Source organism: Harpia harpyja, chromosome Z (genome assembly GCF_026419915.1).
Source record: "Harpia harpyja isolate bHarHar1 chromosome Z, bHarHar1 primary haplotype, whole genome shotgun sequence".
Classification (NCBI taxonomy): Eukaryota; Metazoa; Chordata; class Aves; order Accipitriformes; family Accipitridae; genus Harpia; species Harpia harpyja.
In genome coordinates, this window is record NC_068969.1 from 44086343 (window position 1) to 44102267 (window position 15925).

A 15925-nucleotide genomic window follows, 5' to 3' on the forward strand; every position below is an offset into this window, starting at 1 on the left:
ACGTTTAGAGTATCAGTCAGAGAACAGTAGGTTTAATAGCAGGATCTGCCAGCACAGGTCGGTGTGCAAGAATCCAACCCGCAAACAACCAGGCAGGCCATCTTGGGCATTTTCTAGGTTTCACCCTTCTCTCCAAGCAAAGCACTTCCATTTTCATTTTTTTGCATCAGCTTGCTCACCTGAGACCTGCTCCTCTGCAGCAAAGCCAGCAAGTAGCCCTGTTTGCTCTCAGCCTGAGCTTTCTTCAGGGGGAAAACAAAGCATTACTGGCCTTTTCCTCCAGCTCTGACTCTCAGTGGTTAGCAAGTCTCCTAGCCACTGCTCTCCAAGACCTTCTCCAGACATCTAAACTCTTTCCACACTACTCCCCTTTCTTATCTATCTAATGATTTTCCTAGAATTAGATGCTTTTTAATTTACTTTGTTCAGGCCCAAACCATATGCTGTTCTATTGTGGGCACGCTGGACACTGAAAAACGCCCCATAGCACTCAGCTGTGGGGGTGATTGATGTCAGTCAGGTCCTCTGGGACGCCCTGTACGCTGACGCTGTTCTTCAAAGTTGGCGTCACGGTATTGATCTTGACCAGTTTATAAGTAACAGGCTGTTTTTGCCAACAGCCAGGCCAGCGAGCTCTCCCTCGGGCAACCCGAGAGGCAGCCCGAGGTGCCCCTCCTATCGCGCTGCCCCGAGGAAGCGGTCCTGCGCTGCCAGGCTGTGTCCCGAGCAAGACCCGTCCGTTTCCAGGTCCTGGCCTCGGGGAGGGGACTCCCGGACCGCCCGTCCGAAGCCCGAGCAAGCGTGCTGGCGGGCAGCAGGCGGAGCGCTCGTGGCCCGTGCAAAGCACACCACGGCCCGCGCCCCGCCGCCCGTTTCACGGTGCCGGCCTCTGCCGTGGCTCGGCCCCGCAGCAGAGGCCCGACCTGACCCGGCCTCGGCCCCGGTGCCACCACCCCTGCCCACCCCCTGACCTTCGGGGCCACCCCTCCACACAGAACAGAGCTCCACCGCCTCGGCCCCGTGTCCCCCCCCCCGCCGCCGCCGCCGCCGCCGCCCGGGGCGAGCGAGGCGCCGCCCCAGAAAGGCAGCGGCTCCGTGAGGGGCGAGCCCGGGCCAGGGCTGCGGGCGGGAAAGGGAAGCCCGGCCCGCTCCGCGCCCCCGCCAGCCGCCGGCCGGCTGCCGGCCCTTCCTCGCTTCCAGCCTCCCCGCTCGGCCAGCCGGCCGCCAGGGCGCCGCGGCCGGCCTTGAGGGCGGCGGGGCGGAGCCAGCCCGCCCCCACCCTTTCCCTCCCTGCGCCCGGCGGCCCCTGACGGCAAGCGGCACGGTCTGTTTCTCCTCGCTCCCTGGTGAGTGCGGGCCCCGGCGGGCGCGGCCGCGGCCGCCCTGCTTCCCCCCTCCTCCCGGGCGCCTTGCAGCCGCTTCCCCCGCCGCGGCGCTCCCTTTCCCCGGCGACGCCCGGCCCTGCCGGCCGCGGGAGAAGGCGGGGGGTTGAGGGGCGCCCCTCGGGGCAGAGCTGAGGCGGGTGCGGGCCCGGGCGGAGGGCGGGGATCGGCGGCCAGGCCAGGCCAGGCCAGGCCGGCCCGGCGGTGGGACGGGGGATCCTGCCGCCTCCCGGCGGCCCCGGCTCCCGGGGCGGGGGGCTGGAAGGGGGCATTGGAGCGGCTCGGTGCTGCGGGGGGAAGGCAGCTCTCGGAAAGCGGTCCTGCGGGCGGCTTTGTGACACCGTCTCCGAGCAGCCGCCCCTTCCCCACCCCCCCGCGCCGCGCTGCAAGGGGGCAGGGAGCGGAGCGGCTAGCCAGGCCCCGGCTGGCTGGAATTTGGTCTCTCCCGAGAGCCGGCTTTGAACCTGCTCACGCCAGGTCGAAGACTCAGCTTTTGCAGAGCTGAGAAAGCAGAATAGATATAGCTAGAGAAGAGCGGGAATGGAAGAGAAGTTGTGCTGCCCTATCCTCATCTAGGCAAAGCTTTTTCATTAGTTTTCCTACTGGAACAACTGCAGCCTTGGCTATTGGTATTTCAGTAGTACCTAAATAGTGGAGGGTAGTGCATAGTGTACCTATCAAGCACACAGCAACCCTGCTGTGTTGCAAAAAACCAATAAAACTGCAACATAAGTAGGTAAGACAGAAGGGGATGGAAGAGAAACATTAGAAGGTGAAGCCTATGTTAAGGTAAAGTGACAGTTTTTAATAGTTCTGTTTTTTTGTTTTGGGTGACAAAATCATCTGTTTTGCATTCATGGCACAGACAGCAGGTGCTCCGTAACAATAACAGTCACAGAGGTTGTAGCACAGATGCAGATATTTGCCTGTAGTCTAACTTGGCTGAGGACTGTGGCTGTGGATATGCCTGGTTTCAGAATCTGGATTAGGTATGTGTTTGGCTTAGTCCCTCTGTACCTCTTCAGCTCATTGCCATGTTTCATAAGACCATCACAGTTCCCTCTTATTTTTTAACTGGAGGCTGTACTTTGATATTTGGTTTCCATCCCTAAAGCTAGCATAGGTGTGAGGCAGGGGAAAGACAGAGAGCTCTGGGCTTCATTATTCTTTAGTACCAGCAGGAAACTTGGTCTAAAACAGAGGATTCCCTCTCCAAACAATTGGAATTGAATTAGTATCTCTGAGCAGTCAGTGTTGTTGCTATTGTTCAGACTGGCTCGTTATCAATCCGCAATACCGAAGTAAAGGAAGACCACCCTAGAGAAATATTAACACTGGAATGTTTATTTAGTATTGCTGTACTTAGAAGCAATTATGCTGCATCAGAATGTCCTAATAAACTTCTGGGGATTGTTACTTCTTCAAAGAAAGTAAGAGGAATTTAATGTGCATAGAGTAGGAAGTGCAGCTGACTCTTGTGCCCTCCAGGATCTGTGCTGTGTGTGAGGAGTTATTCAGAAACTTGTCAATACCTTAGTCATCCTGGACTTTGTAAGATAGAGGAAATTCCTGGAGAGGTTTTTGGTGTACGAAGCAGTCTGATCACTTAGTGGTGCTTTGCACAGTATATCATGCAGACTACTGCTGAACTGAAGACTGCAGGGCTTTCAAACTGCATCTTTTGTCATATCACATTTGTAATTTGGCACCTTTCTTTCTCTCTGGTTCCCTTTAGCCAGAGGATAATACACTCCCACTTTGATATTATTCAGTGAAGTTTTTGTAGTAACGGTGGAAGAGCTGAAACAATAATTGCAGAAAACCACAGAAGAAATATTATTAATATTTAAACAGTAAAAATAGCAGCAAATCTCTTTTGCTAGTGTTTTCCAGCATAGACTCACCATAGAATTTCACCACATAATAGTTGGAAATTTTCTCCCTCCCTGAAGTAAAGATCCACTTAAGATCACTGGAAGGATATGAATTGAAGAGTGGTCCCTTTCCTTCTTTTGAAACAGAGAGAAGGTAGAGAGGAGTCTTAATTTCCAGTCTGCTCTGTTTGTATGAATAGGAGGTAAGAATTTTTCAGAGTTCTTGCCTTCAGTGCTGCCTTAGGGAGTGGTTAGTTCAGAAGATTTCCTCTAGGTATTTGGCACTTCCTTGCAGGAATTGGGACATCCCACAATTCTAGGGTCAGGACTCCAGAAGCTTGTGAAAGAGGGTGTTTAGTTTTGTGGGGTTTTTTTGTTGTTGTGTTGTGTCCCATCCACCCCCCACCTTTTTGTGGAAAACTGTTCTGAAAAAGCCAGTTGAATTAAAAATGTTTTGTGGAAACTTAATTTGCTTCCCCAGGGAGCTTGACTAGTAAACTCTGGTAACAGCTAGTTGAAATTGGTAAAATCTTATCAGATAGGCACTTCTTCTGCTTACAGACTGAAGCCATGGGTGTTCAAAAGCTGCATTCATCTACATGAGCAATTGAATAGCTACTGAGATTGTGGGCAGCAAGTTTTGTTGTGAGAAAATTGTCCTAATTATTTCCAGAGCACAAATTCAGGATTTGTCTTGAAATGGCATGAAAAGTTAGGAATTTTTGCCCATGATGCCAGATGTATTTCACAACAGTAGTAATCCTCTCATCATTTCTTCATCCTGAAAGGACTCCTTCCACCTACATATCTTTGATAGCTCTGAAACAGTTCGGGTGGCAAGTTGCACAAAAGGAGTTTTAGGGGTGCAGAGACAGCAGTTTGCAGAGCTGGTACAATGGTAATGGCATTAGTAGAGGGCTCATTCGCAATACTCCCATTTTGTTTCCCCTTCCCATGTACCTCTGCGGCATTCCTTCCCCCCTTCACATGAGCCTTTTGAAACAAACAGACCAATAGTGAGATGTCTTTTACTGCTGCCTACTGAAATTGAAACCAAATTTCAGACCAAACCTTTGTACACACTTAGAGCACTCTCTGTATTGCAGACTTCTCGCAGTGCTTCCATGTTATCCGTGGGAACATGTTTCTGTGTGTTACACAGGATTTTTTTTAATTTATTTTTTTTTACTAACACTGAAAGCTAGTTCTTTGTTAAAACTGGTCCATGCTGCATATGTGTTAATGAACAGTCTAAGACTGCTAACATAGGGAAAATGAGCAGCAAGTTTGTACAGAGGTAGGAAGTAGGTTAAAGTTAAGAGTTGCTCTTTCAAGGGAAAAAAAAAAATTCAAGGCTTCATTTTTCAGCATTCTGTAGCCTCCAAATAAGCTTCACTGTATTCTCAGGCATAATACTACTCATTTTCCTGCAGCAAAAAGAAAATTAGTCTCTACTTTTTAACTAGGACGCTCAGTGGTGTGTCTGCTGACACAGCATTCCCTTAACACTTATGCCTGCTTAATTAGGATCTGGATTTTGTTAACTGTAAGGCTAGATTGTGTTCCAGAGGCTATCTGAGGATACTAGATATGTGTGCTTGCCTGGGTCACCAAAAGCTGGTGAGATGTATACATGAGAAGTGTTTTGACTGTCCCTTAAGCAGTAAGTGAACTAACTGTGGTGAAGTGAGGGGGGGCGGGTAGCATTTGGCTCTCTGGAGGGATGACTTGAGGGAGTTTAATATCCACATCTTGGAACTTGGCATGTATCTCACTTGGAGCTGGAGTTACTTTAAGACCTAAAGGTTTGATTTCGCAAACCTGATCTCAGAACTAAATCTTCAGTTCCTATATGTGCAATACAGCGCTGCTAACAAAGTGAAATGGTCAGAACGCCTGTGAAATGTACAGGTTATAGGAATATGCACTTACTCACCTGTCCAGTCCACTGGAAGTGTAGCACTTCATGGCTCTGAATAAATAAATATTTTAGAATTGCAGTCAAAGTTTTAGGCATCAGGAGAAAGCAGTAAAGTCTGCAATTCAGAGTCCCGTTTGTGTTACAGAGTTCCTCTTGAGTGTTAAAGTTCAAAGGGGCTCCCTGAAACTTTGCTTAGAGAGTGTTTAAAAAAACCTCCTTTACATATAACTATATTTTCTTCCAGTGTGCGATACTGATGTACTTAATACCAGCGGAATAGTTACTCAGTCATCAGATTGTTAGTGGACTTCTCTTTAAGGATCTATATGTAACAATGGACTTCTGCGTGTAATGGAGAAACACAAAGATTCTTTCTCAAATCTAACTGTTAGCACTGAAATCTTGTCACTGCTTACAGCAATGCAGCACTGTATATTTCTTATATAGTGGCCTTATCTGTCACAGGTAGAGTAAGTGTTAAATAGTAATATCTTCTCTTAATCAAAACAAGAAACTTGTGTTTATTGCAACAGTAGTTGCACTCATCTGTTCTGTGGGCATCCAAAAGTAATTATAGCTAGATACATCATAAAACAAGTCTCTGCTTGTTCTAGGGGCATTTGTAGGGTTTTTTTTGCTTTTTTGCCAGGTTTATTTTGTGCATGTGGTTTTTTTGTTGTTGTTTTGGGGGTTTTTTTTTTCTTCCCAGGGTAATAAAAACATTTTTCTTAGGCAAGTTGGATATTTAAACTAAAATTTTTTTCTACCACACATATATCTGTGTTAGTTTTTTTTCTGAACTTACTTGAATTATGGATGGATTTACTTACCAAAGTTTTACTACTGCAGACACCTGACTAATATTGGAGAAGTTGTCTTTCCATATCAAAAATGCTAAACATGGATATTTTCCTTCCTTGCTTTTCAGGCAAGGTAGGCATACACAGAGCATGCTGCAGTTCCAATAGGAGCATTCCTACATGCTGGACCTGCTAAGAGATCTTTGTTCATGGCTAAGTGATCTATAACTTAAGTAAACTGGAAGTAGTCATCACCGTTTTTAATTAAGGCCCATTGCTGAGTAGAATGTGAAACCACGAGAAGAGCTATGTAAGTTGCAGAGACTCATTTTCTGTTGGGGAATGGAGCAATAGCCCTCGGTTTAAGAAGCGATGTTCAGCTATATATATAATTCTTAGTAATATGAGAAAATGCATGCTCAATGCTGTCTTAATGACAATACGGTAGCCTGCTGCTGTGGTGCAGCTCCCCTTAGGTTTTTTAGTTACTTGCTTTTGCTATTTAGAGGTGCTTGTCACATACTTAGCAGCAGATACACCCCCCCCACACACACAATGTCAATCAGTTGAGTGGACAAAACTAAGGGAAATAATTTGGAGGAGTAGTAGGAGGAATTGCAATGAAAGGTGGTAAGATCAGATTCAGCATGGGTGGGAAATACTGTATTTTCCAAGTAAGGCCATGAATGTTCCCTATGTCCTCTGCCTTATTACCAGGCAAGGGCTTTTATCATAGCAGTCCTGCTTTTCCCAGTTTTCAGTTTGAAGTTTCTTCACAGATTTCCTGCTAGTACTGGCTAGTTTGTGCCTTCCCCCTTTTCTTGATGGCTGATAAAATACCTTCTTTTCTTTGGCTGAGTGTAACCTTTTCCAGCATTTCTAGCATCTGGTAGTGTTCAAATTAAACTGCTCTTTTGCTGACTGAGTGCTTACCAGTGGTGGCCAAGAATTTACCCACTCTCCAGGAAAAAGAGCTTTTACTCCTTGAAATCTGTTTTAGTCAATCTATTAGGTGTTTAGTTTTATGCATGGATGCTTAAAATGAACTTTTCTTGTTAATAACATAGGCACAATTTGAAAGACAACAACTAAGAAACCAAAGATGGTATAGAAAATGTAGTGATGGAGACATGTTCCCTTTCCCTGAGTGAGATTAAAATCCTGAATGACTGTGCCTGTTCTGTTCCTACTTTGCGGCCTGAAGCTTAGATGGTTGTCTCATCCAGAGGCTTTTTTTCTTTTTTTCCTTTCTGCGGGTCAAACAAAATAAATCTGTGTCCTTGGTTTGTCCTCAGGCACTTCTATAATAAATGGGATTATTACTAATCCAGAGTCTTTTGTCAACACTCATGTCATGTACTACAGAAGGAGAATGATTTACTGTCAGCATGTATTTTAGCAGAAAAGTACTCCTGTATGCTAAGGTTTTCTCTTATTCTGGATAGTGAGAGATGAGTGGGCTCCCCTGAGATCCCTAAAAAACCCCAGAACAATGTAGTTGGTGGTATTGATCTGGTACAACAAATGAAGATAAGAGCAGTTATATCTAAAAAAAAATTTTTTTTTAATGGTGTGAAAGATATTGTTGCTTTTAGCCTGATTAGCTGTGTTCATTTTTACCTTCAGGTGCTCTTGCAGCTCTGAAGAGAGTAGAATAATATGTTAAAGTGATGTCTAGAACAGCTCTGGTGTCTTCAGATTCTCTTAGGTGTAGGGGGAGGCTAAGCAGCACACCTTTTGCCTGTCTGGGGTCTGCATGAGATGATTTCTGCAAGTGCAAAACTACAGGATATGTAAGGAGGCTTTCTCAATTCCATTAATTTCAGTAAGATTTCAGCTTGTTGAAATTGTTCCAAATCACACTGCTGCTTTTAAAGGGGTCTGAAGCAGAGTCCAGGACCCACAGTCAATCAAGAACATGCTTTAAATAATACCTCAGTTACTGAACTGAGTCCTTTACCAGTAGAAGGTGTTGTGATGTGACTAGTACTGTTGTCCCAAAACTTGTGGGATCATTCACCTAGTGTGCAAGCCAATAACACACAGTCGAGATATTAGCTGTTTATTGCCAGTTCTGCACAGAAGGGGTTGCTAGGGGGTATCCCCACAAAGCTGCACATCCAGTACTAAAACAGTTATTTATACGTTGTAACTTAGCAACAACTCATTGTTTATCAACCTTTTGCTGGTGCCCATAATTCCATATCTTCAAGCTGATTGGTGTATAGTGTCCTTGTCTTCATTTAAACATGCAGCGTCTTTTAATTTTACTGCACAAGCTCAGTGGGTGAGGGTCTTCAGCTGGAGGTGGGTATCCTAACTTCTAGAGGTTTGGTTTTCATATTATAATTAGTTAAATTCAACTAAAGGGTGTGTTTTCATGTGGTATAGCCAAGCTTCTTGGGCAACCAGCCCATTAAAGTTTCTGGTTCCTAGTTTTACATTGGTTTGTTCCTTCTATTCCGTTGTCTTGTCAAGAGTTACTTACCCAAGTGATTTACATAGATTACTTATATCAGCTTAAGATTTGAAATCAGCACATGCAACATATTTTAAAATCTCCTGTGAATGTAGTTTTTTAAAAAAAAAAAAGTTACTTTAAGTTACATACTTTAATCCTTTTTGTGGATATCCGCATGAGACTTTAATATGCTTTGAGTGTATTTGATTTAGTTGATTAACTTTTAAGAGAAGACAAGGAAAGTGGAGGGTACAGACACCTTTTTCCTTCTGTCCCCTTGGGCTTGTGCATACTTCCTATGTAATGATCATCAAATGGTGTGGTCTTCAGGCTGCCATAGAGATCCCCACACACAGTATAGCCAGTAGGCATTTTTGCACTGATATTTTGTTGCTAGTAAACCTCTGAGCTCTCATGGTAAAAGCTGAATTCGCTGACCCACTCAATGCAGATGAAGTGAGGAATGTTGTTGTACTCAGATTTTGCTAGTGCAAATGCTTTGTTACAGTATCACAATGTAAAACTTGTGTTGCCAGAGAAATTTGAACCCCTCTGTTTCTTATCTAGGGGTACAGACAGCATGGAACAGCTCTTACAGCCAAGGGTTCATTCTCTATCCTGAAGGGCCAATGTTGCACGCACAAAAACCAGCTTCCTTATTTTTATATTTGGAAAGTTATGTCCTTGTCCAAATAAATTTGCCCCTCCTGGTATTCATGGTTAGAATCCTTCTGCACTTTTGCTTCTGTGAAGGAGAGAGAAGTGGAGCTGGGAGAGAGAGACTTTCTGTGATGAGCTGATGTGCAGTCTGTGGGTGAATTCGAGGCATACTCTGATAAGAGATGGAGCTAGGTGGCACAGTGCTAAGCAACTGCATCGATGTAACAAGGTGAGTGGAAAACAATAGTGATAGTTAGGGAGTGTAGGTTTAAAAATGATCAGCGTTAGTATGAGCCAAATTATCAAAATTGTATTAGTAGACACTGGAAGGGCTAAAATAAAGCTATTGTTTGTCTGGTACACTTTATACAAGTCATGCAACCCTTTGAGAAGGTTCCAGTAATAAGATTCTGCTCCTTTTTTTTTTTTTTTTTTTTTAAAACTCCCCAGTTGAACCATTTTCATAGATTTCAGTCAGCTGAAAGCCCTGGAGTCATAGGGCTATGTCCAGGATTGCACAAACACTAAAGAACATGTGTCTGGGTAACTGGAGAGCAGGAATAGCTTGGGCTAGAGTTGCTGCTGTTTTCCAAGGCCAGGATGAGCACCATTTGTGTGGGTGGCCGTTACCATTAGGAACCTCTTAATCTGTACCTCTGTCTTCCTGAGGGCCGCTATATGGAATCCCATTTCAGATATGACCTCCACGCAAACAATTTTGAGGTTGTTAGGCAGAAGATCAAGTGCTTTCTTTGGTATGTGTGATCAGATATTACGTGGTAATGTGGCACTGGCCATGGTCAATGCATGTGACCCTATGCACTGCGCCAATCCCAGGCAGACAGATGTCATCTCCCCTGCGTGCTAGCCTGTTTGCATGTTTACATTTCAGTGCCTGCAAAACGTGAATAAATATTCTGTGCTGCAATCACAAGTTAATCTGTATCTATTGCAGTGATTACTTAAAAAATTTTGGTGTACTCAATCTGCAGAGTATTGCTCCCTTGCATCTTTTTGGCAGATCACTAGCTTGAGTTCTGTGCTGTGGCCACTTGGTTTATAATTTACTGTCTGTAAGTAGTAGTTAGAATGACTGAGGCTTAGAATCATAGAATCATAGAATCATTTTGGTTGGAAAAGACCTTCAAGATCATCGAGTCCAACCATTAACCATGCCCCCTAAACCATGCCCTGGAGTACCCTGTCCACTCGCTTTTTGAATACCTCCAGGGATGGTGACTCAACCACTTCCCTGGGCAGCCCATTCCAATGTTTGACAACCCTCTCAGTAAAATAATTTTTCCTAATATCTAACCTAAATCTCCCTTGCCTCAACTTGAGGCCATTTCCTCTTGTCCTATCTCCAGCCACCTGACAGAAGAGACCAGCACCCACCTCACTACAACCCTCCTTCAGGTAGTTGTAGAGAGCGATAAGGTCTCCCCTCAGCCTCCTCTTTTCTAGACTGAACAACCCCAGATCCCTCAGCCGCTCCTCATAAGACTTGTGCTCCAGGCCCCTCACCAACTTGGTTGCTTCTCCACCTCTGAAATTTGCTACAGCAATGCTGTGAGTTGGTATTTTTTCTAGATACTTTACCTCTTTGCAGGGATTTCTAAATGGCTTACAAGGTTGTAACAGAGTTGTTCATATCAATGTGACCAGGCAGGTGAAAAGAACACGTGTTTAGAACTTGGTCACCCCACAGTTTGGCATATTTGTGTAACTCATTGATGAAAGCAGGTTTGTACTGAAGTATCTCATAATGTGAACTAAAAAAGCTGTGTTCAGGGAAGAGGGTGATGTCTGGCAAAGAAATGGTAACAAGTAGATAATGTGTCATAGCATCTTGAATTGCTACTGTGGTTTGCCAAGACACTGACTTGGATGGGAAATGTTACAGCTGCAATTTATACTTAGATGAGTATATGTGAACTGAGTACAGTGCACTTCTTATGGTCATATCAAAGTAATGACCTGCTTGATCTGTCAGGGGATATCCCAGCGTTTTCTATCTTCAGCTACACTTAGACTTTCCCATGAGAAGTGGATATGCATAAAATAAAGTTCTCAGCTTGGAAGGCAGAAAATAAAAAGGAGCATATCCTCAAATCAGGAGCATAGCTGGCAAGGAGAGGCAGGAAACAGTTTATTTTGGTCATGCTCAATCATAGAAGCACAGAGTTTTCTTAGAAGGGGAATAGTTGAGTAGTTCATTCTGTTTAAAGAAGATGACACCTAAAACTTGATGGGCTTATGTGCAGAATGGGTATCTGCAAAGCTGGGAAGAGTAATCTCAGAAAATAATTTGTACATGGGAATGCAAAAGGTGCGAATGTTTGGAGGAGTGGTGTTTGCAGTCTGTTCGTTTGCCTACTTTTCTGCCTTCCCTGGGCATTCAACTTTTTATCTAGAAACTTCCATTGTTCTGTTTGACAGAATTCTGGAAATTTTTCTTACTTTTACGCTATCTTGCTGCTTTACATGTGGACTTTCCTTTGTCACTATTTCTGCTATCTCTCCATCTCAATCTAACCTCTAACTTTGCTGTTGTCTTCAAAATATGTGAAATATGATTTGTGCTGGAATACTTCAAAATCCCCCTTATGTATTCCACATACTAGTATTCCCTGAACAGTCAATGAGACTGACAGGTGAGATAAATTATTTCACTTTTTGGCCTTGCATTAACTGTTTTTAAGAAATACTGGACTTTGTGCATCCCTTTGCACCAAATGGTCTCCAAGGCCTGTCAAAGGATGTGCATCTCATACTTTGGGGTTTTTTTGTTTCTTTGAAAAACTGGGGCAAGGAAAGATAATGTTACTTGAATGAAGACAGGAACAGTGCTGTGGGAAAACAACAACAGATCTGGAAATTAGGGCTGTGATTAGCTCTATTCGAAAAAAATTTTGATCGTGACTGAGAATGTTGCCAGGCATTGTAAGAGAATTGTCCTTACCGTTAAATTGTTAGCTTGCTCCCTGGCATGTGTTGGCCTAAGCCATTGCTCCCAAAAGAGCCCTGGGCAGAATTTAGGTCCTAGGAACTGTTCCATTAGGCAGTTTGCATGCAGTTAACCTTTTCTGGAGATTGAGAGATGTTTCTGGAGTGAATTTATGTCCCCCTATGCTAGTTGGCCTTGATATTGGGAATATCTCAGGGTACTTTAACTTGTGTAAGTGAACCCTAAAAATCCTAGCTCCCAGTGGAATGCTCTATGTAGTACACCATTGGGATAGCCATAAAAAAAAGAAAAGATCTCAAACTAAAATGATGGTTACAGTAGAGTCCACTTTAGTATTTTTTTTTTTGGTAGTGACCCTAATGAATCTTTCTGAAATCAGGAGGGTTCCTTGTGTCTCTGATAGTCAGGGTTTGTAATCTTAGTCTGTAACACTTCCTGGCTCAAGTAAAACTATTCTGTTTTCTGTTTTAGTTGAATTTTTAATTTTGAATACAAATGGCTGTTTGCTTAGCTTTAGACCAATGCCACTTAAGAAGTAGGATCACATTGTTGTGGTGGTTCGTGGATCACAGAGGCACAAAGGCCTGTCTAGAAGCAGCGTAAAGAAGAGAATAGTGTAGACATTGAACTTCCTTTGTAAACCATGTGGTGTATCCATATTTTTCACAATGCTCTTATCTTCCTGTAGACCTTTTATCTCTGAGGACGTGTTACAAGTAGATTTGTGGGGGAAGAGGCATGACTAACACAGACTGTGCAGTACCTTTTTGTCTGGTACAGGCCTTGTATGTGGGACAGGTACATTGTGGGACTGTGGGACACGTACTTTGTATGCGGGACAAATGTTGTGAAAATGGCTTCGATTTTTCTTTTGTGTTTTAGGGACACTAAGGGTCTTGAATAACCATGAGCAACCCTTTTGTATGGATTGTGGAGCCATTGGACCCTAAACAGCCTCTGAAGAAGTTCTTTAATCTGAGCAAATTAGATGATGTGAGATACGGTATGTTGACAACATAAGGAAAACATTTCGTTAACATTGATGAACAGAACCTGAAGAGACATTGCAACATTGGATGATATTTGGTATTTGGAGAGAACTATGAATTCAAAAGATGGTTCTTGAAAACAAAATTTAGCAAAATTTAATTCTGGAAATTTAGAACTACAGAAATACTGTCAAGATCACAGTATTATTTTCTCTACATGCTGTGCACACATGTACTTAGACATCTTCCATGTGGTACTGGTAAAAATCTTACAATCCATGCCACTGACTTAGAAAGCAAGTATCTGTAGCTTAAGGCTGTCTATATTGGGTATTTCTCCTCTTTCAAAATGGAAACAGGTGATTAAGGAGAATTAAAGAAGCAAGAGGGGGAACATTTTCTCTGAATGTCAGCAGTGCATATACCAATGCAGGCTCAGGTAGTGTGTAAATGAGAAATCAGTTAATGTCAGACTTTGTGTGGGAAAAGCAAAGGTGAGTCTTAAGAAATAGACAAATACATGTATGGTATTACCATTTGATCCATTCCAGGATTCCAGGAGTGATAAACTCCAGATTCTTTAAAGAAAAAAGGACACAATTCTCACTATCCAGCAGAAAAATGGAATAACTTAGCAACAGAAGAAGGAGGGGTGAGGGGGAGAAGATTTAAAAAAAAAACCCAAACCACCAACAACAAAAACCCAACAAAAAAACCCCAAATGATTTGGAATGACTGTGTCCTGAATAATAGTTGGGGTTTTTTTATGATAGCAGTAATGAGGTCTCACTGTGATTGAGTGACTTTTGTGTCTTGGGGGTCCTGTGTAGAAAGTTGAGACAAACTTCTTAAGACATTTTTGAATGTAAATACTCTGAGAGGAAATCAAACAGCTATTATTACAGTGGACCAGGGGAGGAAGGACAGAGAAACTTTCATTTTTTTTCTTCACACCCATTGCTTGTAGTAAAGCTGTCAGGACTGCTCTAATAATATTTTGTGTTGTCTTCTATAAGTATTTCTATCTTGAAGTAAAAGAAGATTAGCAGATGCACAGTCTTACTGCCATTCAGTTTCATTTTCCAGCTCTGGAGAAGAGACTGCCTAGACCACTAAAGCTATGCTTTCCAACATGTCAGGTAGAAAATTATGTTTTTCTAGTGCATTTATATGACTGTGTTCAGTGGCAAGAGTGAGAGGAAACTGCAGAGAAACAAGGAGAGCACAGCATGTTTTCAGAGTAATATTGCTGTGGAGGATGGAAGAGCTGTGGAAAGGAGTCATTTCAGCAAAGGTGTCTGCTGTCTCACAGGGACTGAGATAGTAAATCTGCTCAAAGAATTGAGTGGGACAGGTCACTTAGCACTGACCTACTTACAAAGCTGAAGGCTGGAAGAGGGTGTCTGATAATTTGGCATAAAGCCACGTGAGAATAAGGGGACAGCGCTTGAAGACCCATCTGCCCCAGGTGTGGAACTGCACTTGCTGACATAATGCCCTAAGGTAAAAACTGAGTTTGCTTCTTGCCTCTTACCCATGCAGCACGCCTGCCGTTTTCTATTCGAGTCCTCTTGGAAGCAGCAATCCGTAACTGTGATGAGTTCCTAGTGAAGAAGGGAGATATTGAGAATATTCTCAACTGGAAAGTGGTGCAACACAAGAATATTGAAGTGCCGTTTAAGCCTGCAAGAGTTATTCTGCAAGACTTCACGTGAGTCTGATGCTCTCCAAAGCTAGGAAGAGGGGCTCTTGAAAGTGCAGCAATGCTCAGCTTGGTGTGGAGGGGTGAGCTGAGGGAAAGAAGAGCAGTGAAATGTTTGGAAAGACATTTTTCAGCTTTCCTGGATGTCATGCTACAGACAACACTTGGAGAGGCAAACACTCATGATAAAAGCATTAAATGAAGTGTGTCTGGGATCGAGAAATAAATATCTTTATGAAAGTCTTCAAAACAGAGGGGAAAAAAATGGAATAGATAAATTGCATCCAAATGAGTGAATTCAGGATGAGGGATCTCTCACTGCTTTGGGCTGCTCTTGCAGAAACACAGTGTTCTCAGTGGGTTACTGAATGATGCCACATCCTTACGAGCACATCACAGATAGCTCTTTTTGTCTTAGTAGCCAGCAAAATCAGATAGGCTGGTATGCAGGAAGGTTTCCCAAACTGATTGGAAAAAAATGTCATGGTGGTACTTACCCCTGTAGAAGCTGAGAATGGGACATACAAACATAGGGGAAAAAGGTCTGTTAGCTTTATTCTGAGTCACTTGAAGTTCAAGGGCTTGCAGGATTGTCACAAGATACGTGAGAAGGCAGAAACATGAATGTTGGCCCATAGCCTGAAAACGTGCTGTTTGAGTGTCATTTGTGAAATAAGGTCTTTTCTCAGTGGTGAGTACAAGATTTTGTTAGTAAAGATGAATAGTACACCTTATTTCTGCCTTTCATGTTTGTTCAGTGATCTGGCAGGGCAGTTAAATCCACTTCTGAAAATACAGTTATTCTGCAAAGGTGTATTGCAGTCATGTCCTTTGTAATTTAAGAAATCTGATGCCTTGCTCTTCCAGTTTCACTTGGAGTGTGGAAGGTACCAAACAGCCCCGATTATGGAGAAGGTTCTCTTGTGCTTTGCAAAACTTCAGAGATGACCCTTGCCTTAAAATAAGCTAAATAAACATAGCAGAGAATCAAAGAAAGGACATTGTCTTTTTCCCCCTCCCCCCTTCTTTTTAAACAGATTGGGGAGGAGAGAGAGGAACGGAGCAAAAGAAGAGAAACCAGTTCAAGGTCCCAAAGGAATGCTGACTAGGACTATGTTTCCAGATTCCCAGCCAAGCATGTTAAACAGCTTCTGTTACTTGATGAATT

General features: G+C 43.4%; 1 protein-coding gene across 3 annotated transcripts in view; it reads left to right on the top strand.

The window, feature by feature from the left end:
* Positions 1 to 1868: 1868 nt before the first annotated feature.
* ACO1 (aconitase 1) overlaps positions 1869 to 15925 on the top strand; it is a 39652-nt gene continuing 25595 nt past the window's right edge. The window contains exons 1-3 of one of the 3 annotated variants that reach the window (XM_052776237.1): positions 1869 to 2171; positions 12949 to 13069; positions 14598 to 14766. In XM_052776237.1, the coding sequence (XP_052632197.1) occupies positions 12973 to 13069; positions 14598 to 14766 (266 nt within the window). In that variant the 5' untranslated portion in view covers positions 1869 to 2171; positions 12949 to 12972. Of the gene's footprint in view, positions 2172 to 2271; positions 2372 to 4900; positions 4920 to 12948; positions 13070 to 14597; positions 14767 to 15925 lie in introns of those variants that run through there. The other 2 variants (XM_052776238.1, XM_052776240.1) reach the window with 2 other exon arrangements.